The sequence below is a fragment of the Chinchilla lanigera genome, unplaced genomic scaffold (assembly GCF_000276665.1).
Source record: "Chinchilla lanigera isolate Chin_1 unplaced genomic scaffold, ChiLan1.0 scaffold00012, whole genome shotgun sequence".
In the NCBI taxonomy this organism is placed as follows: Eukaryota; Metazoa; Chordata; class Mammalia; order Rodentia; family Chinchillidae; genus Chinchilla; species Chinchilla lanigera.
The window spans coordinates 317,985-342,054 of record NW_004955413.1 but is presented as its reverse complement, the minus strand read 5'-3'; the positions used below and the strand labels follow the sequence as shown (position 1 = coordinate 342,054).

At 42.8% G+C, this 24,070-nt stretch overlaps 1 protein-coding gene across 3 annotated transcripts in view; it reads left to right on the top strand.

Annotated features, from left to right (window-relative positions):
* Rprd2 (regulation of nuclear pre-mRNA domain containing 2) overlaps positions 1-20,348 on the top strand; it is a gene marked incomplete in the record, with an annotated part of 98,920 nt that extends 78,572 nt beyond the window's left edge. For all 3 annotated transcript variants that reach the window (XM_005378681.2, XM_005378680.2, XM_005378679.2), the window contains 5 exon segments: positions 553-728; positions 7,119-7,401; positions 8,882-9,142; positions 12,150-12,350; positions 14,409-20,348. In XM_005378681.2, the coding sequence (XP_005378738.1) occupies positions 553-728; positions 7,119-7,401; positions 8,882-9,142; positions 12,150-12,350; positions 14,409-17,182 (3,695 nt within the window).
* Positions 20,349-24,070: the final 3,722 nt, after the last annotated feature.

Genomic DNA, 24,070 nt, shown 5'->3' with positions numbered 1-24,070 from the left:
CGGTACCGGGAATTGAACTCATGACTTTGAGCTTGCCAAGCAGGCACTGTGCCACTGAGCTAAATCCCCAGCCCCTACTTTTTAAATTTTCCAGACTAATGCTTTTTTTTTTTTTTTTTTTTTTGGTTTTTGGTTTTTGGTTTTTGTCCGGTACCGGGAATCGAACTCATGACGTTGCGCTTGCCAGGCAGGCGCTTTTGCCACTAAGCTAAATCCCCAGCCTACTTTTTAAATTTTGAGACAGTTGTTTAATTGCTAAGACTGGGGTCAAACTTGTAATCCTCCTGTCTTAGCCTCCCAGAGTGCTGGAAATGTGAACATGTGCATTCACTCTTGATTCTCTGTAGCAGATTCACAGGAATCTGTTGTGAAGAGTTTCATGAAATGGTTTTGTTATTTTGTGATTTGGAGACGCTTTAAAGTAAAAATCTAAAGCTACAAGTATTACTAAGGCAGCAAGAACAAGATCACAAAAAGGGATTTTCCTCAAAAGTAAAAATTTTACTTCTTTTTTTTTTTATCTTGAAATAAACACTTTCTCTGTTGTTTTAGATAAAACAGGGGGGAAGAAGTTTTCCAAAGAATTTGAAGAGGCAAGCTCTAAACTGGAAGAATTTGTGAACGGATTAGATAAGCAGGTGAAAAATGGACCCTCACTAACAGAAGCACTGGAGAATGCTGGAATTTTCTATGAAGCACAGTACAAAGAAGTAAAAGTGGTGGCTAATGTAAGTAATAATCACAGCTGTTTCGCAGTGAATGCAGTGTCGAGGCCAGCCTGGGCTACTTAGGGAGCTCAAGACCAGCCTGAATTACATAGTGAAACCCTGCCTCAAAAACAAAACAACCCAAACATACACTGTTTAACTCTGGAAAGATAAACAGCATTATGTTTGTCTCACAAATGAAGAAAATACTTTTCAGACATAGTGGTGTATAGCTGTTGCTAGAAGTTCAAGGCCAGCCTGAACTACCAAGTTGTTTTGGTTTTTTTTTTTTAATACTTTTGAAGAGAGTTAGTGATCTTGTACAAGCTAATACAGATAGTAAGAAGTGGTAGAGACTAAATTAAGACCTGAATCCTGCTGTTGCTAAAGTTTCTTTATGCTCTAACCATTAAGTTAAGGCCTTGGTATTTTGAAGGTATTGTTAGAAGATGGAAAATTGGGCAAAAGTGAATACATTTTTTTTTTTAAAGCAGAAAACTGGATGGAAACACCGTTAACTAAATTTCATGAAAATGACTGAATTAAAAATCCTTCTTTCTGGGCATGGTGGTACACGCCTGTAATCCCAGCCCTCAAGGGCCTAAGGCAAGATGATCGCCATATCTGTTTCCTAGATACAATCTCTTTATACTCATTTAGCTTTTTTAAAAAATAACTTGCCCATGTTGTTCTTAAATTATCATACAGTATTTTAAAAATATCTGTTAACTTCTTGTTATGACAGATGCTGCTTATACTTTCCTGCCTTGTTCCCTCTTCCAGAATAAATCTCTGTGTACCCTTCTAAACTGAAGTATGGTATTTGTGAGGTATTTGACCGTTAGTTCTAGACATCTGGCTTTGTAGAATTTGGACATTGACAGGTCTGTCTTCCTGCTAGTTTTTTTGTTTTTTGTTTTTTTGTGTATTGGGAATCAAATTCACGATTTCATGCTTGCCAGGCAGGCGCGGTGCCACTGAGCTATATCCCTGGCCCCTCCCTTTAATTTTTAATCTCTTCCTTCAGTTTCCCAACTGTACTGTACTCTGTGTATGTGTGTGTGAGATGCGCGCGCATGCTTGTGCATGCTCTTGGGGATTGAACCCAGGGTTTTGCAGTGCTCAGCATGTACTCTACCACTGAACTTCTTCCACCTGTAGCCCCTAATTTCTTTTCTCTTCCCTCTCCCTCTCCATCTCTCTTGGTTTGTATGTTTGTTTTTCCTTTCTTTTGAGATGGAATCTCACCATATTACCAAGACTAGCTTGAAATTCCTGGCTAAAGGGATCCTCTTGCCTCAGCTTCCTTTGATTTTTTTGTTCGTTTGTTTTTTGTTTGTTTTCCCGGTACTGGGAATTGAACTCACGACCTTGCACTTACCAGGCAGGTGCTATGCCGCTGAGCTAAATCCCCAGCCCCTGCAGCTTCCTTTGAGTAGCTGAGATTAAAGGTGCACACCACTGTGCCAGTTGTATTTTACTTTTACAGTATCAAGAATGATAATATTTTTGTTGCATATGGTAATCATAATTACTTATTCCCTTTCTCTGAAAGTTGAAAATTAATCCCAGCACTGTGGGAGGCTGAGGCAGGAAGGTTATGTAAGTTTAAACTCAGCCTGGCCAATTTAATGAGTGAGGTCAGATATTCTTAGTCCCTTTTTTTCCCAGAGACCTCTCTGCCCAAACTTTGGTCCTCCCTTTTCCCTCCCCGCTCCTCAAAGGTTCTATATCTTGTTTTATAACTATGCTTCCCTGCTATTCTTTTTTTTTTTTTTTTTTTTTTTTTTGAACTGGTTAATTGAACATTAGGACCTTGCACTTGCCAGGCAGGCACTGTGCCACTGAGCTGTATCCTTGGTCCATGCTATTCTGAGTTGAATCCTCTATTTGCCGGATTCTGTCTCTTCTTGTTTTCCCCCCATTTTGCTGAACTGCTGATGAATAATTTCTCAAAAAGTGTAAGAGATAATTTTTCTATGCTCTTATGTCTAGAAATGTCTTAGATTTTTTTTCAACTTTTAATAAAACATATGCAGCTGGGTGTGGTGGCTCACGTCTGTAATCCCAGCACTCAGGAGGCTGAGGCAGGAGGATTGCTGCAAGTTCAGGGCCAGCCTGGGCTACAAAGTGAGTTCAAGACCAGCCTGAACTGCATAGCAAGACCCTATCTCAAAAAGACAGAGAAAGAGGGAGGGAGGGAGGGAGGGGAGGAGAGAGAGAGGAGAAAGGAAGGAAGGAAGGAAGAAAGGAAGGAAGGAACCATATACAAACTGGGCATGGTGGTACACGCCTGTAATCTGAGCTCTTGAGAGGCTGAGGCAGGAGGATCACCATGAATTCAAGGCCAATCTCAACTGCAGAGTGAAACCCTGTCTCAAAAAAAAAAAAAAGTACATTTAATACAATAAATTTCCCTTTAAGTGACATCTCAGAAATTTTGATGCTTAAATGTGTCTTTTTGAGACAAGGTTCAGGCTGGCCTTATAGCAGCCCTCCTGCTTCAGCGTCCCCAGTGCTGAGGTTACAGGTGTGTACCACCACAATGTCTTTTTAAACAGCACAGAATTAGATCTTGCTTTGTTACTTCAATCCAATCTAAACTCTTTGGCTTTTGGTTTTTTTTTCTTCTCCAGTCCTGGGGTCCTAACACAGAATTGCACTATCACTGACCTATATCACAAGTCCCTTTAAAAAAAAAAAGACAGCCTCTCGCTAAATTGCCCAAACTGGCATTTAACTTTCCATCCTCCAGCCTTCTGGATAACTGGGATTATAAATGTGCACCACAGCACCCAGCAATATTTGGCTTTTAATTCGAGCATTTGGTGATATGCTTGGGTTATTGCTTAAGTCTACCATTCTGAGATTTGGTTGGTCCTATCTGAGTTGTATTATACTTTATTTTGTTTTACTGTGGTCCTGGAAATTTAAGCCATGGCCTTTGCACTAAGCTGTATTCCCAGCCCTTTTATTTTTTGAGACACCATCTCGCTAAGTTGCCCAGGCCAAACTGAAATTTGTAATCCTTCTGCCTTAGCCTCCCAAGTGCTGGGATTACAGGCATGCACCGCCTCATCTGGCTTGTCCTGTTCTTTGTTACTTCTTTCTTGTTTTTTATTTTTTAATTAAATAACTTCAGGATCCATCTTTTTTGTTGTTGTTGCTTTGTTTTTGTTTTTTGGGATAGGGTCTTCCTGTGACTGGTTTTGAACTCTCAAGTTATCCTCCTGCCTCAGCCTGCAAAGTACTGGGATTATAGGCATACATTATCATGCCTGGCTCTAGGCTTTATCTGTGGTCTGTGGTCTCTAACTGTCTCTCATTTGTTCTCTCCTGATCCCTTTCCCATGATTTTTTTTGGTGTAGTTTTTATATATGGTGATATACAAACATGAACATAGATATATCCACATCCAGTCTTTTTGCATGTCTTATAACTTATACTGCACACTTGAAGTAACAGTTGTGAAAACTAATTGTGGAAACTAAAACTAAACATTTTCTATTTAGAAGCACTCAGGGCTTCATTTTTAGTCCCCACAAATCCCTGTAATCAGTTAAAGCTTCAGTCATCACTGTGATTTGGAGGCCTGGCTGCAGTCTTGTTAGGGCTTTGTTTGAACAGACCCCTTAGTGCTGGGACAGTATCCATAATCATCCTGGCATGGGCAGGGTGAAATCTCTGGTCAGATCTGCTTCCAAGCTGCTGTTGCTTTGGATCCTTAGAGATCTCACCAAAGGAACTCAGTCCATCACCCTGCTTAATCCACTCATCCTATCTGCTTGCCAGTCATTTTATTTGGGCTTTTATCTCTACTTGAATTATGGACATAATCGTGTCAGTTTCAAATTTCCCTTTTACGTAATTCCAACGCTCAGGAGGCTGATGCAAGAGGAGTGCCATGAGTTCGAGGCCAGTCTGGATTACATAGCAAGACCCTGTCTCAAAAACCAAATTTCCATTCTAGAATCTTAAGTTTCTTAGGGGCTAGGGATTTAGCTCAGCGGCACAGCACCTGCCTGGCAAGCACAAGGTCATAAGTTCAATTCCCAGTACCAGAGAAAAACATAGAATATGAAAAAAATAGAATATGAAGTTTCTTTTTTTTTTTTTTCTTGGGTACTGGGAATCGAACTCAACATCTTGCACTTGCCAGGCAGGTGCTTGTGCCGCTGAGCTATCTCTCTGGCCCCCAGTTTTAGGTTTCTAATTTCTTCCATCAGTTCACTTCAAGACTGTTTCATGTAGGTGGATCTGCTGAATTCTCAATTGCTGAAGAAAAAAGACTGTCAGATTAAACCCGTTTTAAAAACTATGAAAGTACTGTGTCAATAGAAATATTAGGTTTAACTTGCATAAAGCCAAGAAAATAAATACCAGATCATGAATTTCTATCATGCTTTCCTTTCTACACCCCAGCATAAAGAATGTTCTTTAAAATAAATTTTTTTTCCAGCACTCGGGAGGATCATTGCGAGTTTGAGGCCTGCCTGGGCTACAAAGTGAGCTCAAGGCCAGCCTGAATTGCATAGAAAGACCTTGTCTGAAAAAGACAAAAATAAATTAATTAAATTAAATAAAGCTTTTTTTTTTTTTTTTTAAAGAAAAATGGTATTAAGAAAGAAGGGAGCCAGGCATAGTGGCACATGCCTGTGACCCCAGCCTGGCAGAGGAGCATGGTAGAGGGTAGCTGCTCACACTCTGGCAGCCCGGAGGTAGAGCATCAGAGCAGGAGTGGGAAAGAAGGAGCCATGACTGCCTCTGCCTCCACACCTACCTCCTAATGGCACAGTAGCTGTGGCGCCCCTAGTCTAGCATGCTCCAGATACATGAGGCCTGGGAGCCATTTTAGATCTTAATCATAACACCTGTGTGAGTGTATATGTGTGAGAATATGTGTGTGTGTCTCACAAGAGAGTTACAACATTAGTTTCTAGTTTTTACCCTTTTTCACTTTTTTTTTTCTTCAGTGCCTGGGATTGAACCCAGGGCTTTATGCATGCTAGGCAAGTGCTGTGCTGCTGAGCTACATTCCCAGCCCTCTGCTTTTCAGATTTCTAATTGATTTTGCAGTGCAAACAAAGCATTACTCTTCTTAGCTTCAGTGTGTTACCCTATTCTCCCACGAATAGTCAGTCACCCAGTACTTCTGTCCCTTCCTGGCCTCTTCTGTGGGCTTCTGCATACCCTTCTTAGGCTCCAGAGTCCCTTCCAATGCCTCCTACCCATGAACCTTCTCCTCAGCTCTAACTAATGGGTTTTGCATTGGATTACTCAAGAAAGGAAAAGGAAGGGATTTTTTAAAATATTCATGAATATTAATCATAGCTGTTTTGTTTTCTTAAGTAATTCTGATATTGGCTTTACTTCTTATGGGTATATTTCTAGGATCTTTTTTCGTTGTAGTTATTTAAACTTGTCATTGTGCCTAGTTTTTTATTGAATGAAGAACATTGTGCTAGGTATGGTGCATGCCTATAATCCCAGCACTCAGGAGGCTGAGGCAAGAGGATCACCAAGAGTTTGAGGCCAGCCTGGGCTACATATTGAGACACCCTGTGTCAAAGAACAAAAACAAAACAAAACAGAGAGAGAGACAGGATCCTCACTAAGTTACCCAAGCTGGACTTGAATTCGTGATTCTTTTCCTTCAGCTTCCCAGAGTGCTAGGATTCCAAGAGTACACTACCATTTCCAGGGTAGTTTTTTTTCAAATTTAACTTTAGGGTCTGTTTTCTTACTCATTGCCTTATCTTCAATTCTAGTATAATCACCTGCACATTGAGGTTCTCAGTAAATGCTGCTGGCTCCAGATATGGTAACACATAGTTGTAATCCCAGCATTCTGGGAGGCTGAGGCAGAAGGATCACATGTTTGAGCCCATGCCGGGCAGCTTAGCAACCTAGCCTGGCTCAAAAATGTAAAAAAGTCTAGAACTCTATGTGATGACCTGGGCTTCAATCCCTAGTACCACAAAATCAATAATGCTCGGTTGAGTGGATAGGTGGAAGTGGGGGAGGATCAATCACAGACAACCTTAGACTTATAACTCAGGCAGCTTTCTGGTGGCAGTACTCACTTAGGAGTACACAGTAGAGACTAGAAATGCTTAGGCTCCACATGGTGGTGCACGCCTGTAATCCCAACGTGCTGGCAGCCTGCTACAGGAGGATCATGAGCTCAAGCCCACCCTTTGCAATTTGTCAACTTACTGACCCCTCTCAAAATAAAAATTTAAAAGAGTTTCTGGATTGTAGCATAATACAAAGGCCCTGGGTTCAGTCTCTCTTGCCACAGAAAAAACTGTTCCATGTGTTGCACATTATGGTATTCTTTGTGCAAGTGATAATGTTAGTGAGGAAATCTGTTTATAAAGTCAAAATGAATAAACTTTCATCTTTTTTAGGCATACAAAACCTTTGCTAACCGTGTAAACAATTTAAAGAAGAAATTGGATCAGTTAAAGTCAACCCTTCCTGATCCCGAAGAATCCCCAGTCCCTTCCCCAAGCATGGATGCTCCCTCCCCAACTGGTTCTGAATCTCCGTTTCAAGGAATGGGAGGTGAGGAGTCCCAGTCACCAACTGTGGGGAGTGAGAAATCTGCTACACCCGAGCCTGTGACAGACAACCGTGATGTGGAAGACATGGAGCTCTCAGATGTGGAAGATGATGGGTCCAAAATCATTGGTACGTCCTTATGTGATTTGTGAACAACTTAGTCCTTGTCAGTTTGGCTTTCCCACCCATTAATCACTCACAGGAAGATACTAGAAAGATAGGTCAGTCCTTACACTTAGAACATGAGAATAGTATACTGTCCCTAGTACAGTGAGTTCAGGATTTAGTAAGCCCCAAAGGTTAAGAATCATTGCTTATAGCCAGGTGTAGTTACTCATGCCTATAATTCCTGCATTCGGGAGGCTGAGGCAGGAGGACTGCAGCATGTTGAAGGTCATCCTGAACTACACAATGAGACCCTTCCTCAAAAACAAAACAAAACAAAAATGAAATCATTGCTCAGCCAGCTAAGGTTGTGCACACTTGTAATACCAGCAATCAGGTGGCTGAGGTGGGGGGATCATGAATTCAAGGCCAGCCTGTGCTACAGAGTGGGTTCAGGGCTAGTCTAGATTACACAGTGAGACCCTATTAGAAGGAAGGAAAGGAGGAGGAGGGAAAGGAAGGAAGGAAAAGAAAAGGGAAGGAAAAAAAGAAACACTAAGGTTGGAGTTGTAGCTCAGTGTACTTGCCTGGCACACACCAATCCCTGGATTCAGTCCCCAAACTGCAGAAAAAGGAGAAAGAGAAAGAAAGGAGGAAAGGAAGGAACAAAAAGTAAGAACTATTGCTCAAGATCAACATTGTTAGCAGACATAACGATGCATACCTTAATGCCAGTTACTCAGGAAGCTGAGACAGGACGATTTTGAATTTAAAGCCAGTGTCAACTTAATGAGACCCCTTTCTCAAAAAAGTTAGCTGGGCTTGGAGGCACATGCTGTACTAGGATTCTGAGAGTCTGAGGCAGTAGGATCCCAAGTGCAAGCCCAGCCCAGGCAATTTAGTGTCTTAGGGGAGACCCTGCCTCAAAATACACTTAGATTGTAAATTATGAAGACTATGACTTTAAAAACCAAAATAAAACATAAAATTTCAAAAGACCAGGCATGGTGGTGCATGCCTGTAATCCCAGCACTCGGGAGGCTGAGGCAGGAGGATTGTTGTGAGTTTGAGACCAGCCTGGGCTACAAAGTGAGCTCAAGGCCAGCTTGAACTGCATAGTGAGACCCTGTCTCAAAAAAAGACAACAGAAAACATAAAATTTCAGCTAGGCAAGAGGAGGTAAAGAGAATACCTGTAGTCCCCACGTTGTGGGAGGCTGAGGCAGAAGGATCGCAAGTTTGAGCCCAGCCTGGGCAACTTAATAATTTAGCAAGACTTTATCTCTAAATAAAAAGACTAGGGATGTAGCACAATGTGAAGGCCCTTAGTTTAATCCCCAGTGCCACTAAACAGACAAATAGGGCATAAAGTGAGTGGTTGATTCTCTTGAATATGGTGCTGCTTCCTCCCAAATCAGTAAATATTAGGACACACTGTTTTGTATTGGAAGCAAAGTCTGGAAGGCAGGAGGGTATGATATCATCTCTTTCCTTTGTTGAAACAGTGGAGGACAGGAAGGATAAGCCAGTGGAGAAGACAGCTGTCTCCACTTCTGTACCTACAAAGCCAACAGAAAGTATCTCAAAGGCCTCTTCGTGTGCTCCAGTGCCTGCGACCGTGACAGCAACCCCACCTCTTCCAAAGCCTGTGACTACGTCTCTTCTGTCCCCTTCCCCAGCTTTGGCTTTGCCAAACCTGGCTAATGTGGATCTAGCAAAGATCAGTTCCATCCTTAGCAGCCTGACTTCAGTCATGAAAAATACTGGTAAGTCCAGGGAAGAGGATAAAAAGCTGATTTTCATCATTTTAAAATTGAACCATCAGTCTTTTTTTGTATTCAGGTTTTAAAAATTCTTACTAAGAAATGTAAAAGGCTGAAACGATGGTACATAGCTTGTAACCCCAGTACTCTGGGAGGCTAAGGCAGGAGGATCTCAAGCTTGAACCCAGGCTGAACAACTTAGTGACTTAGTGAGATCCTATGTCAGAAGCTGGATGTGGTGGCACATGCCTGTAATTCAGCACTTAGGAGGCTGAAGCAGGAGGACTGCCAGGAGTTCAGTGCCAGCCTAAACTACACAGCACGACCTTGTCTTAAAAAAAAAAAAGAGAGAAAAAAGAAAAAGGCTGGGGATATAGCTTAATACAAAGATCCTGGGTTCAATACATACTTACATACACATATGATGGAACAAAAATAAAACCAGTACATGAGCATTACAGAAAAATTAGAAAATCAGCAAAGAAAATAAATGTCTATAATCCTGCTGTCCCAAAGGATATCACTGGTGTTTACCCTTACCAGGGATAGGTGTATATGAGAGTATGGAGGATTATTCATAATTTTTCCTTTAATAACTGAAATATTCTATAATACAGTTTTATAACCAGCTATGTAAAATAATAAATATATAGGGAGTTTTTAAATTGTTTTTGTTTTGGGTTTTTGTTTGGTTGGTTTGGTTTTTGTTTGTTTTGGGGTTTTGGTGGTGGTGGTGGTCGTGGTGGTAGGGCCTCATATATGCCAAGCATATGCTCTACTATGATCTATAGCCCAGTGACACAAGCATCTGCCTAGCAAGCACAAGGTCCCGAGTTCGATTCCTGTTACCCACCTCAAAAAGAATTAATATTTAGGCCGGGCATGGTGGCACATGCCTGTAATCCCAGCACTTGGAAGGCGGAGGCAGGAGGACTGCTGCAAGTTTGAGGCCAGCCTGGGCTACAAAGTGACCAGCCTGGGCTACAAACTCCTGGGTTCAAGCTTGAGATCCTCCTGCCTTAGCCTCCCAGAGTACTGGGGTTACAAGCTATGTACCACCATTTGATCTACACCCTCATCCCTACCTAGATTTTTAAAAAATTTTCTTTTTTGGTACCAGGAATTAAATTCAGGGCTTTGAGCTTGGCAGGCAGGCGCTACACCCTGGCTACATTCCAGCACCTAGTTTGTTTGTTTTTTTTTAATGGAAAATTCTGATTTTTAAAAAATGGCTAAGTGACACTGGGCATGGTGGTGCAAGCCTGTAATCCTAGCACTCAGGAACCTGAGGCAGGAGGGCAGCCATGAGTTCAGGGTCAGCCTGGACTACATAATGAAAAGTAGATAGAGCACCTCATGTACTCATCACTCAACTGTAGCAGGATAGCAAAGGCAAATCTCATTTCATGTATTCCTTGCTCACCCTGGATTATTCTGAGGGAAATTCTAGTTACTTCATTTCATCATAAATAATTAAAAATGTATGTTTCTAGGGCTGGGGATATAGCTCAGCAGCATAGCGCCTGCCTGGCAAGCTGAAGGTCCTGAGTTCAATTCCCAATACAAAGAAAAAAATACACATACATATTTTTAAAACATAAAGACTCAATCAGCATGTAGGTTTTTAACATCTTTTCTTTTTTTTTTTTTTTTTTGAGACTGGGTTTTGCTGTGCACTTCAGGCTGGCTTTGAACTCACTTTGTAGCCCAGGCTGGCCTCGAACTTGTAGCAGTCCTCCTGCCTCAGCCTTCCAAGTGCTGGGATTACAGGCATGTGCCACCATGCCTGGCCTAAATATTAATTCTTTTTGAGGTGGGTAACAGGAATCGAACTCGGGACCTTGTGCTTGCTAGGCAGATGCTTGTGTCACTGGGCTATATCCCTGGCCCTAACATCTTCTCAAATGTCATAACTAAGTTGATATCCAAGAAGGTACTATTTTGTGCATTTCTATATGAAAGTTCCTGTTGTTTTTTACCCTTTCCACTGTTTACTTTGCTTAATCTACATCACACACAGCTTTAAAATGTTGATAACCAGGCTCCGTGGTATACATCTATAATCCCAGAACTCTGGGCAGCTGAGGCAGGAGGATGACAAGTTAGAGCCCTGCCTGGACAATTTAGTGACTTAGAAGGACCTTTTTTTCAAAATATAAACAGGAGCTGGGACTGTAACCTAGCATGCAGTGCAGCACTGCAGCAAAATAAAAAAGGTTGTTTGTTTTGATATGTATTCTTAAATTCATGAAAGATGTGGTTGAATTTTTTTCATTTGATTATCACTTATATCTTTATAGTTTCTACCATTTTTCAAAAAAAAAAACTGTTTGTTTTCTCTTCATTGTATACAGTTTTTTGCTAAGTCAAAAGTCAAAGAAAAAAAGGGCTGGGCGTGGTGGCGCATGCCGGTAATCCCAGCACTCAGGCTGGGGCAGGAGGATCGTTGTGAGTTCGAGACCAGCCTGGGCTACAAAGTGAGCTCAAGGCCAGCCTGAACTGCATAGCAAGACCCTGTCTCAAAAAGACAAAAAAAAAAAAAAAATCAGCCCTGTGTTTTTAAAAAAAAAAAAATGGAAAAGTATAAATGAGGTTGCTTCTATAATTTCATTTTAAAGGCCATTTCAAAAGCAAACCACTTAGCAGTCACATGGCAGTTGCAATTTGTCCTGAACACTGTTGGGTTCTGAAGTGTAGGTGCCATTTGGCAGAGAAAAAAGAAGTAGGTGGCTTGTTCTCTTCTTACAGAGGCTCTCAAAAGTAATGAAAATAAAAATAACTCGAGGCAGATTTTAACCTAATTTTCCGGCTTTTTGTTTGTTCATATCATGATAGAGTTCATTTGTGGATCAGTCACAGAAGAAAGTGAATGGAGAGCTGGTGATGTAGCTCAGTGATAGAGCACTTGGCTAGCATGTGTGAGGCCTTGAGTTCAGTCTTGGGTACAGCAGAAGTGAATGGAAAGTCATTTTGAAATTGCATTGTTTTGAGTTCATCTTTCTGCCACCAGGGGTCAGTCCTGCATCAAGACCCTCTCCAGGAACTCCTACCAGTCCCAGCAACCTCACCAGCAGCCTGAAAACGCCTACACCTGCCACAACCACACCCCATAACCCTCTGGCAAATATTCTCTCAAAGGTGGAGATCACCCCTGAGAGCATTCTGTCTGCTCTTTCCAAAACTCAGACACAGTCAGCCCCTGCACTGCAAGGTAAACGGAAATGTGCCAGAGGGACTTGAATGGTGAATGTTTGTCTCTGATTTAATCCCAGATTCCATTTCTGAGGAAGCCAAAGCCATGAAATGTGTAACACAGTTAATTCAGCATTCTCTTTATATTTCTCATCTATAACTTGGCTTTTTTCTTTTCTAACCAGGTTTTATTGGTACATTTTAGATATACATAATGATCATATTCATCATAGAGTATTTGTACCTGTACACGATAGAACTTTCCCACATTCTCCTACCCTCCCTTCTGCCCCTCTTCCCCTCACTTACAAAGCTTTGTTTCCATTTTATTATTCTTTTATAATTTGGCATTTAGAGAATTACAAAACATAAAGCAGAAGGAAGCCAAGCACTGTGGTGCATACCTGTAACCCCAGCTGAGGCAGGAGGATCACAAGTTCAAGGCCAGCCCAGGCAACTTAGTAAAACTGGCTCAAAATTAAAAAATAAAACAGTGCTGCGATGTAACTCCCCTACAGGGTTACAAGTTCCAGGCATCCTGGACAGCGTAGCAAGACCCTGCCTCAAAAAAAAGTGTGTGTGTGTGTGTGTGTGTGTGTGTGTGTGTGTATGTATTCACATTCTTGTGCTAGAGAGCTTCTAGGTTTGGTGAAAACAGTGACTACTAGGAATTAAACAGAAGGGGGAACATTACATAGCTAGGAAATTTTGGAATGAACTATGCTTTTTTTTTTTCTTTAAAGAAAGATAACCAAAGTTAACCTTCAAGTTTTAGGCATTATTAGACATCAGTGTTAGATGACTGGATAACAGTTAAAACCAGGCAGCCTCATGCTGAGTGTGGTGGCTCACCCCTGTAATCCCAGCACTCCAGAGGCTGATGCACGATTACTGCAAATTCCAGGCCAACCTGGGGTACATAGCAAGACCCTGTCTCAAAAACAAAATAAATACCAGGGAGCCTTATTTAAAAGTAAATGGTTTAAAAACATTACAAGTGTGATGTAACCTTAAAATTCTTCAGATCTGAGCTGGGTGTGATCGTACACACCTATAATTCTAGCTACTTATGCGGCAAAGTGAGGAGGATCACAAAGTGTGCACCACCACACCCAGCTAGATCAAATTTATACTGTTTATGACCAAAAACTGGATCAGTTTTGCAAAGTGTGATCCAGTTGGTAAGATCTTCTGTTACCGCTGTCAAATATTTTTAAAAACAGTTTTTACAGGAAGAGTTTGCCTCGCTGAATTTCAGCCTTTGCCCCAAAGAATTTTTTCTCTGTCCTTATAAGGAGGTTTTGTCCATCAGTGAATAGGGTTGTATCTCATTTTCGTTAGCTTTAACCAATCAACAATCCTTAGATTTCCCAAGCTATAAAATGAAAGTTGTGTGTTTTCTCTGTGTATGTGTGTGTGTGTGTGTTCTTGTGAAAAGATTGGTGCACACCTATTGGTCTCCGTTTGTCTTTGTGGTGTATATTTATTATTGCTACATTTTACAAATAAAATTGATTGTTTCCCTAATGATAATACCAGTGTAGTGAGAAATACTTCTTATTCAAATAAATTTCCGAAGTTTTCGTGCCTTTCTCCTTTATGAGAATAGCAGTGTGCATTTACTCACTAGAATCAGTTGTGGAAGCTGGAAAGGAAAGATAGGGAAGGGTATCCATTTGCATTTAGAGAAGCTTTTCCCTAAATCAAACGTTAAATACCAGCTTACATTGTTGTTTTAAAATTAACTTTGCTTCCTTTCTTTTTCTGCTTTGCCTTACTTAAACTGACTGATTCTGACATTAAAATCTCTCCCTTCCTGCTGCTTTTTATTGTGCCATGCTAGACTTGTTTCTAGCTTGTACTGGGAATGTTTCAGTGATTTGTTTTCTGATTGATAAATAAGTCCAATGTTTTCAGTGACATTTAGCCATGGCTTGTTTGGTCTGGATTCCTTTTGGCTTTGTATTTTAAAGACTATCTGGTTCCCACCAGAATGAATTCGAATAACTAATAAGCCCACATTGTTTATCATATGGTAGGGAGTTCTTTTTAACCCCTCTAATCTTTGTTTCTACAGGCCTGTCGTCTTTACTTCAGAGTGTTACTGGGAACCCAGCTCCAGCCAGTGAAGCTACATCCCAGAACACTTCAGCCTCCCCTGCCAACACGACAGTTTCTACTATAAAGGGAAGAAATGTACCCTCCAATACCCAGTCTTTTATTCCCAAAAGTTTCAACTATTCTCCTAATTCATCAACTTCTGAAGTCTCTTCAACTTCAGCCATCAAAGCATCAGTAGGGCAAAGCCCAGGGCTTCCAAGCACTACTTTTAAACTACCGTCCAACTCTCTAGGGTTTACTGGTACCCACAGTACCAGCCCGGCTGCCCCACCTACTGAAGTTGCCATGTGCCAATCTTCAGAGAGCTCCAAGCCAAAGCTGGAGTCAGAGTCCACCTCCCCAAGTCTGGAAATGAAGATCCACAACTTCTTAAAAGGTAATCCTGGTTTCAGTGGCTTAAATTTAAACATCCCAATCCTGAGCAGTTTGGGATCCAGTGCCCCATCAGAGAGCCACCCCTCAGACTTCCAGCGTGGCCCTACTAGCACCTCAATTGACAACGTTGACGGAACCCCTGTACGGGATGAACGGAGTGGGACTCCCACCCAGGATGAGATGATGGACAAGCCCACATCCAGCAGTGTAGATACTATGTCCCTGCTTTCTAAGATCATTAGCCCTGGTTCCTCAACACCCAGCAGTACAAGATCTCCACCCCCTGGGAGAGATGAAAGCTACTCCCGGGAGCTCTCCAATTCTGTATCTACATATCGACCCTTTGGCCTGGGCAGTGAATCTCCCTATAAGCAGCCTTCTGATGGAATGGAGAGACCATCTTCCCTGATGGACTCTTCACAGGAAAAGTTCTATCCAGATACTTCTTTCCAAGAAGATGAGGATTATCGAGATTTTGAGTATTCAGGGCCTCCACCCTCTGCCATGATGAACCTAGAGAAGAAACCAGCCAAATCTATCCTGAAGTCAAGCAAGCTTTCTGATGCCACCGAGTACCAGCCAATCCTGTCCAATTATAGCCACAGGGCCCAAGAATTTGGGGTAAAGTCTACTTTCCCTCCATCCGTAAGGGCCCTCCTGGACTCTAGTGAGAACTGTGACCGTCTCTCATCTTCCCCTGGGCTATTTGGTACCTTCAGCATAAGAGGGAATGAACCTGGGTCTGACCGGTCACCATCACCGAGTAAGAATGATTCATTTTTTGCCCCTGACTCCAACCACAATAGCTTGTCTCAGTCTACCACTGGGCATCTCAGTTTGCCACAGCAGTACCCAGACTCTCCTCACCCAGTCCCACATCGTTCCCTTTTCTCTCCGCAGAATACCCTTGCTGCTCCCACGGGCCACCCACCCACATCAGGCATGGAGAAAGTCCTGTCCTCCACCATTTCCACCACATCGACGATTGAGTTTAAGAATATGCTTAAAAACGCCTCTCGCAAGCCCTCAGATGATAAGCATTTTGGCCAAACCCCCAACAAAGGCACTTCAAGTGATGGTGTCAGTCTGTCAAACCTCGCCCAGCCCAGCCTGCCCACCTCTGATCAGCAGCAGCAAGAAGAGCACTACCGCATAGAAACCCGCGTCTCCTCCTCCTGCTTAGACTTGCCTGATAGCACGGAAGAAAAGGGGGCCCCTATAGAAACTTTGGGTTACCATAATGCAGCCAATAGGAGGATGTCAGGGGAGCCAATACAGACCGTAGAGTCCATCCGAGTTCCTGGGAAGGGAAATAGAGGACATGGGCGAGAGGCTTCAAGGGTGGGTTGGTTTGATCTGAGCACATCAGGCAGCTCTTTTGACAATGGTCCCTCAAGTGCCTCTGAGTTGGCATCCCTTGGGGGTGGGGGCACCGGAGGACTCACTGGCTTTAAAACACCGTACAAGGAACGGGCACCCCAGTTTCAGGAGAGTGTCGGCAGCTTTCGTTCCAACAGTTTCAACTCAACCTTTGAGCACCATCTCCCCCCGGCTCCCTTGGAACACGGGACACCCTTCCAGAGAGAGCCAGTGGGGCCATCGTCTGCCCCACCTGCTCCTCCTAAGGATCATGGTGGTATCTTCTCGCGAGATGCACCTGCTCACCTGCCCTCTGTGGATCTTTCGAACCCTTTCACAAAGGAGGCAGCCCTGGCCCATGCTGCCCCACCGCCTCCTCCTGGAGAGCACAGCGGAGTTCCTTTCCCTGCCCCGCCCCCTCCTCCGCCCCCTGGGGAACATAGCAGCAGTGGTGGGAGTGGTGTCCCCTTTGCTACTCCGCCACCTCCTCCACCCCCTGTTGACCACTCTGGGGTTGTACCCTTCCCCACCCCACCGCTGGCAGATCACGGAGTGGCAGGGGCTGTGGCAGTATTTCCCAAGGACCATAGTTCCCTTCTTCAGGGGACCCTGGCTGAGCATTTTGGTGTGCTTACAGGACCTAGGGACCATGGGCCCCCCCCTCAACGGGACCTCAACGGCCCTGGCCCTGGCCTTAGCCGAGTGCGGGAGAGCCTGAGCCTACCCTCCCACCCTCTGGAGCACCTGGGCCCAGCCCTTGGCGGAGGAGGTGGGGGGGGCAGCAACAGCAGCAGTGGCCCCCCCTTGGGTCCCTCACACAGAGACACCATCAACCGGAGTGGTGTGATTTTACGGAGTCCCCGGCCAGACTTTCGGCCTAGGGAACCTTTTCTCAGCAGAGACCCATTCCACAGTTTAAAGAGACCCAGGCCACCTTTTGCTAGGGGCCCTCCGTTCTTTGCACCAAAACGCCCATTCTTCCCTCCCAGGTACTGATGGAAACCAAGGGAAAAAGTATTTGGAACAGTCTAGAGAGCCTTGAAAGTAGGGGTTTGGGTTGTTGTTGTTTTTGTTTTTGTTTTCTCTCCCTTGCTTTATTTTTTATTATGGTAAGGGCCTGCCTTCCAAACTGAAAAGTTATACATGCCTACTTTTCACTATTCCATCAAGTCCTCCCTCCCACTGCACTTACTACCTTCCCCATGTTGATTGTATTCGAGAGGGAGAAAAAACCCACAACCAAAGCCACTTCATTTGGCTGGGGCTTGGGGAGTGGGGAAGAAAAACAGTCTTTATCACATCTATTGAAGACTATTTACTACATTTGAAATAAAACTTCCATCAGTACAGATGATAACATGTGCAATGTTGGGGTGTTATTTGGGCTTGCCTATCCAGTAGTCAGCTTGGTGACTGCTGTTACCAGTGTGACTCCCTCCCCCTGTGCTCTGCAGTGCTGACCGCCAAGGGATGGGAAGCATGGGAGACCTTGGGCCTGTCGGACTTGCTTGTTTGGGGTTTTTTAAAGGCATGTTGAAGCTCCTTATCCTTCTCCTAACATCTTAATTTTTTTTAAGTCAGCCCCTTCCTCCAAAGTACTATCTGGCAGTAGTTTTGAGACATTACAAACCTCATTCTTAGTAGAAATTTTTTCTCTTCGTCCTTGGAGTGAAAGAGAGGAGGCTAAATATAAATTCAAGGTGAAAGTAAGGAGCAAGTGTAATATATAAAGCTAGGAGAGGAACTGTTGATGGTGTGATGTGACCTGACTATCCTTTGTAAGCAAGAAACTAGGACACATTTTGAAATAGTTTTCCACAAATATTGTATCATCCTCTTGCCTCCTGCTTTGTTCCTGGACTTTCTTTTTCTCTCTCAGTTTTTACCTTTTGGCTAGAAAGTCACTACAGTTGACCATTGATACAAAGGTTCAACTGAGATATTATCCCTGTGTCTTAATAAAAGAAGTAGACATTAATGTTACCATGGTGCCTCCCTAGTGTAATATTTATTGGTGATTTTCAGCAAGGATTAATGCTTAGAGAAAGGAAGACCTTTGTCCTCATCTCCCCTTGCCTCAGTCCTGACAGCACCCCTGTTCTTGGTATTTCAGAGGAGACTTCTTAGTATCTTTATAGTATAGCTCTTTAGATGTGTCTTAGAACAGGTGGGCATTGCTATTCATGTATTTATGGAGAAACAAGAAAACTGATAAATCCAGATTGACCCCACTCCTCAGATAACAAGCAGCCTATAGTGTTTCAAGGACTAACCGTACCCCCACCCCCAACAGGAAGTAAAGAATGTTTCTGCCCTTAGTCACTTCAAGAAAGAAATGCTTCCCTTCTCCCTGGACTTTAAAAGGCTTGTTTATATTTCTACATCTAGTACTTGGGAAAAGACAAACACTAAACTTTGTTTATATTTTTGGATCTAGGGACCCTGAAAAGCAAATAGCTGCTTACTACATTTTTTATTCAGTGTTTTCACCCTATTGAATTATAAATCGCCGGCTAGATGAGTAAAACATCCTGGCAAATTGATACATTTTCTCCCATCTTAGTGTAGAACTAACCAGGGAAGTATGGGGATGGAATTTTGAAGATGAGAGAAGCTAGATAATGTCACAAAACCCATTCTTCATCCAGAATAAGTTTGCTTTTCAGAGAAAGGACAGCTTAAGCCACATGCGCATCCTAGCTTGGGAGTTTTCTGTAGTGTATTCTGTGTATTTATTTGGGCTCACCCTGTGTTCTGCGGTCAGGGTGATAAGTCATTTGTCTTCCTAATGCTTATCTGGCTTTAAACAAGCTGTTCTTTGTTTCTTTGACCCTCTCAAGCCTCTGTCCTATAGTTGTCCCCACAAGAGTGCATGATACCATGACCTTCCATGTGGGACGGGACATACAGTATAACAATGCAAAGGAGATGTAGTTGTATTGGGTTCTAATACTGAAAAGGAGAAAAGGGTCGGATAGGGGGATTCTATTTGACCTTCAGAATTGTTTTTTTTTCAAAAATGAAGTAGGATATTTTTCATTCTGGAACACAAGAATGTGAATTCCTTCTGCTGCTCTTGTTTAAGCTAAATGTAGTGTTTACTTGAAAAGGCTCTCTGACCTTTTGATTTTATCGGAAATTTGGGATGTCAGCAAAAACATGATGCCTGACACATGAAAGACTTTGTACAGTTCAAAGGTGAATTTGTTTTTGTGGAATAATTTTGTTTTGTTTTTGCTACAAAATCCTCTGCATTTGTTTCAGGATGGAAGTGAGGATTTGTATGAGACTGTCGGTTAACTAATTTTACAGAAATCTGTCTACAGCAGTGAGTTAAGATGACAGTGTAAATATGTGACATAGTGAAAAGGCATTTCTGGTATTCATAAACGTGATACAAACAGATCTTACTCTTTCTGTGTCTGTGATTTAAAACTCTGTGACCATGCTCTGACTTGTATATCAACCTGAGTTTAAAAAAAATAAACAAGCTATTTTTTAAAGAAAGTATAACATAGTGTGTCTTAGCAAGGACATGATTCATATGAAAGCAGAATATGAGTTGTTGCTAAGGTCTTTGGTGCTCACTGTAAAATCACAGACAGAGAACTCTAGTGAACACACTAGTATCATTTAAAGTTTAGTTACACAGTATCAGGGATAGGGCCCTTAAGTATTTTGTAAGAGTTCATTGTTAAGCCTGCTTAGATGAGAGCCCTCCCCGCTCCCCTCTGCCCTCCCAAGAGTTGAGGTAATTAGAATATGGTTTGATTTGAGGGAGGTGAGCAGAGAGCAGGATTTTTACCCTTTCTAGTACCAGGAACACACTTTGTAATAGTACATGGTACAGCAAACCTATCTAGATATGTGAATATGCTAAACTTTCTAATTGCAGAGTCTTCACTATCCTGAAGTTACCTGTTCACGCGGTTAAGCTTCAGCTGTTACTGTTTTAAGCCGCTGTAAATTACTGCTTCTCTCCTCCCTCCCTCTTTTTTAATTGGTGGGGGGTGCCTGTTAAGAGTAAAATTAGATACGTTGGGTTGGTATTTTCACGTGTTCGGTATGGAAAACAAAACAAGTACCTGCTTTAGAGGCAACAACAATGAAAGCCTTTTGAAATGTGTGTTAATATCATTTAATAAAAATAACTAGTTCTAAAGGTTTGACATTTTTCTTTGAGATTGGGGCTTGGACCAAGGGCCCTCGGCCCTTCTGGTGAGTGCAAGTAGGAGGGAACTTCTCCAGGAGCTGAAACTGCTACTGTGTAAGGAGGCCTGTGGTTGGAAAACCTAAATTTTCTCCAGCAAAGATCCAACATGACTGTCCAGGGCTGAAGGCGAAACCAACTACAGAATGCAGAGAGAACAGTGTGGCTCTGTCTCTGAAGATGCAGTTATACTGCTTTCGGTTTAAGTGTGTCTGGGGAAGGGGGCGAGAGTGGCACACACAGATGGCCACCGCCACCTATCTTGTCCCTTCCTCGGGACCACTTGAACTTTCTTCTCGTCCAGCCATTCCTCTACTTTGAAAAAATCTTTGTCACCAATATTTTGTTTTCCAGTTTAATAAAGTATATTTTTTTGTTGTGTGGTTGACTTACCCTCTCACGTTGATCTTGTCCAGCTGGCCAGTTTGACTTTAATATCATGGAGAGCTGATATTAAGTCCGAGCCTCTAGGATCTTCCTGGCCTTGTGGATTTTCTGTTTGATCCTTTGTATAATTGTGTAGTGGGTGGGGTGAGACCAAGATGTTCAGGGAGTGGTTGGTGGTGAAGTGGGACATACTGTATAGATAATTATTTGTATCTTCTAAAAGATGTATGATTGTGAGCCAGGAAGCATTTTTTCAAGCACAGAACTAGGGGGAAGGTGTGTTAGGCCAATTCTTTTCCCACATCTACCCTTCTTGTTGCATGTAGGCAATCTATTGTTTGGAAGCCATGCTTAACCCTTCTCTCTTACCTCATCCCATCTCTTTTTCATAATCTAATGAGGCTCAGTAAATGGAATGTTGGCTTTAAAGGGTGAAGAGGGACAGTCACTACATCTGGGCCAGGCCTAGGTCACTGGCAGGGTAGAAGGCTCTAAATAGCAGCCTTGATTGTGTAAAGGTCCATGTGTATGTGTCATGAAACACTTTGGAAATAGCAGCAGCCTAAGGACACACCCAGAAGGTAGGGTGTACCAGTGTACTGGCTGCTGCTGTCTTCCTTACCCTCTTGATCCTTGATTTGTCCTATCTCCCGCTAAGGAAGCAACAGCATCTAGCCCTCACTGGCCTTTCTGGGCATGTTATTGAATATGCATAGCTGCCTCCCCTAAGTTGTTAAGCAAAGATGAGTTACCTCTGTATGACATAGTAAGGCTGGGCCTCAGTGTTGGGGTGCTCTCAAAGCTTGGTTATTGAGAAGTGGACCTTAGTTACATATTTTCTTCTATAGTCAGGCTGGGTTTTGGAGTATTGGGGTGCTTCTCATACTTGCTGATGAATAACCAGATGTGTCTGATCAGCTGCTATTTACAGTTGCTGAGTAATAACTCATTGAGGCTGCATAGACAAGGCTATGAGAGGGCTGCTATTAAAGAGAAAAATCCATGTAGGTAGACGTCTTACTCTCCCTCTGTGTAGAAAAGAAACATTCTTTAAGGAAAGAAACGTGTGTGATGTGAAAACGTTATTTTCAGTGCAGAGGGATGAGAGAAGACACTTGAGAGGAAAAGTATAAGGCAGCCTAGATGTATTCAGTTTCATCATTATTGTTACTTTATGGTTTTTGTGTGTGCTGGGGCTTAAGCCCAATGCCTTGGTATATGCTAAACATTTACTGTACCACTGAGCTAAATCCCTAGTTCTTCCATTTTCTGTTTTATATGTTTTAGTCTTTCCCTGTGTTCTCACTTAGAGTCAGTGTTGATGATACAGATGTGGGATCTGGGTGGATGGACTGTGGAGCTTTGTAGTTCCAGCTGTGGAACAGACAGCTTTTTGTGTGTGTGTGATTCAAATGGGTGTTTTGACTAAAGCAGCCTGACCTGGACCTGTTCAGGTTCATAGCACATTTTCCAGCAAATTTACTTCCTTATCCCTTGTGTGTGTGTGTCTTTGAGACAGGGTCTCGAACTCCCTTGCCTTAGCCTTCCAAGTGCTGGGATTACAGGCATGTGCCCCCATGCCCGATCTTGTACTTTTGTTTTGGTTTTTTTTTTGGGGGGGGGTTTCTCCGGTACCGGGAACTGAACTCACGACCTTGCGCTTGCCAGGCAGGCGCTTTTGCCGCTGAGCTAAATCCCCAGCCCCTTTGTTTTGGTTTTTGATACTGGGAATTGAACTCAGGACCTTACACTTGCCAGGCAGGCACTTGTACCACTGAGCTATATCCCCAGCCCAGTTGTTTTTTTCTGTCTTTTTGAGACAGTGTCTCTCTATGCAGTTCAGGCTGGCCTTGAGCTCACTGTAGCCCAGGCTGGTCTTGAACTCGCAGTGATCCTCCTGCCTCAGCCTTCCAAGTGCTGGGATTACAGGTGTGTGCCCCCATGCCCGGCTTATCCCTATTGGAGTCCCTTATTTTTTTAAAAATACTCAAGTCCTTTGCCAAGTAATTTGTAGAATAGAGTGGAGTTGAAATTTTCTACATTCCTCTTGGGGTATTTCAGTTGGAATGGATAGGAAGGTTGACAACACCCAGTTCTTTGGTTTCACCTCTCTATAGGTCTGGAGTCCTTTGCATCTGCACGAGGCACCTCTTCAGGTAGCCAGTCATTGCCAAGAGCAGAAGTTAGTACAGGTTTAATTTGAAAGCTTGGTTATTGAGAAGTGGACCTTAGGTACACATTTTCTTCTATAGAACTATCCAGGACTTTAATCTTTAGAGTACTTTGTCTTTTCTCACTTAGTACTGAACCTAAATTGACACATCTATGCACTGGATCTTGTGTTTATATATTTTCCCCATGGCCTTGACCTGCCAAATTGGGGTTAGTAGGGACTGGGGATTTAGCTCAGTGGCAAAGTGCCTGCCTGGCAAGCGCAAGGTCGAGAGTTCAATTCCTGGTACCGGAAGAAAAACAAAAAACCCAAGTAAATTGGGGTTAGTAGATGGGAGTATCTTATTTCTCTCGTAGAGACTAGAGAAAGTTCTAGTCTTCCTGGGGAAGGGAAATCTTAATTTGACTTCAAGTGGGCCCAAGGCTTTGATTTTGAAGCCAAGGTTCAGTTTATCCCCATATCTCTAGCAGGAGGTTTTTCCCTCTATTAACAGATTTGGCTGGGCTTTCTGGTATTGTGGCATCTCAAGGCAGAATTAACAGCTTGGTCACATCCCAGACCTTCCAATTATATTACTAAGGAATTTGTTTTTCATAGCCCTGATAGTGGTACCACCTCCTGTCCCTGTAGCTAGATGGCTAATTCTTTAGGCTTCAAAAGAATTAGGTGGACTGAGTGCAGTTCAGTGGTACAGCACATGCCTACCATGTACAAGGCCCTGGGTTCCATCTCAGCACGTGGGAAAGGCATTTGGTGGCAATGACATAAACATTTTACCTCATTTCCTCCCTCCAGTACCACCCTCCTTTTTTTGTGTAAGGTGCAGTTGTGCCTAAGAGCTAAGATAGTTTGAGATATGTGCTCATCCTGATAAATGGAACATGTAATCTTCTTTCAATGGAAAGTATTCTTACATGTAATTTAAAGCTATAAAAGATGTTTCACCAGCTGAGCATGATGGTGCACACCTCTAATTCCAGCACTCAGGGAGGTTGAGGCAGGAGGGTTGGTGTGAGTTTGAGACTATCCTGGGCTACATAAGCAAGTTTAAGGCCAGCCTGCACTACATAGAATTTTTGGGGTTTTTTGTTTGTTTTTGTCTTTTTGAGGCAAC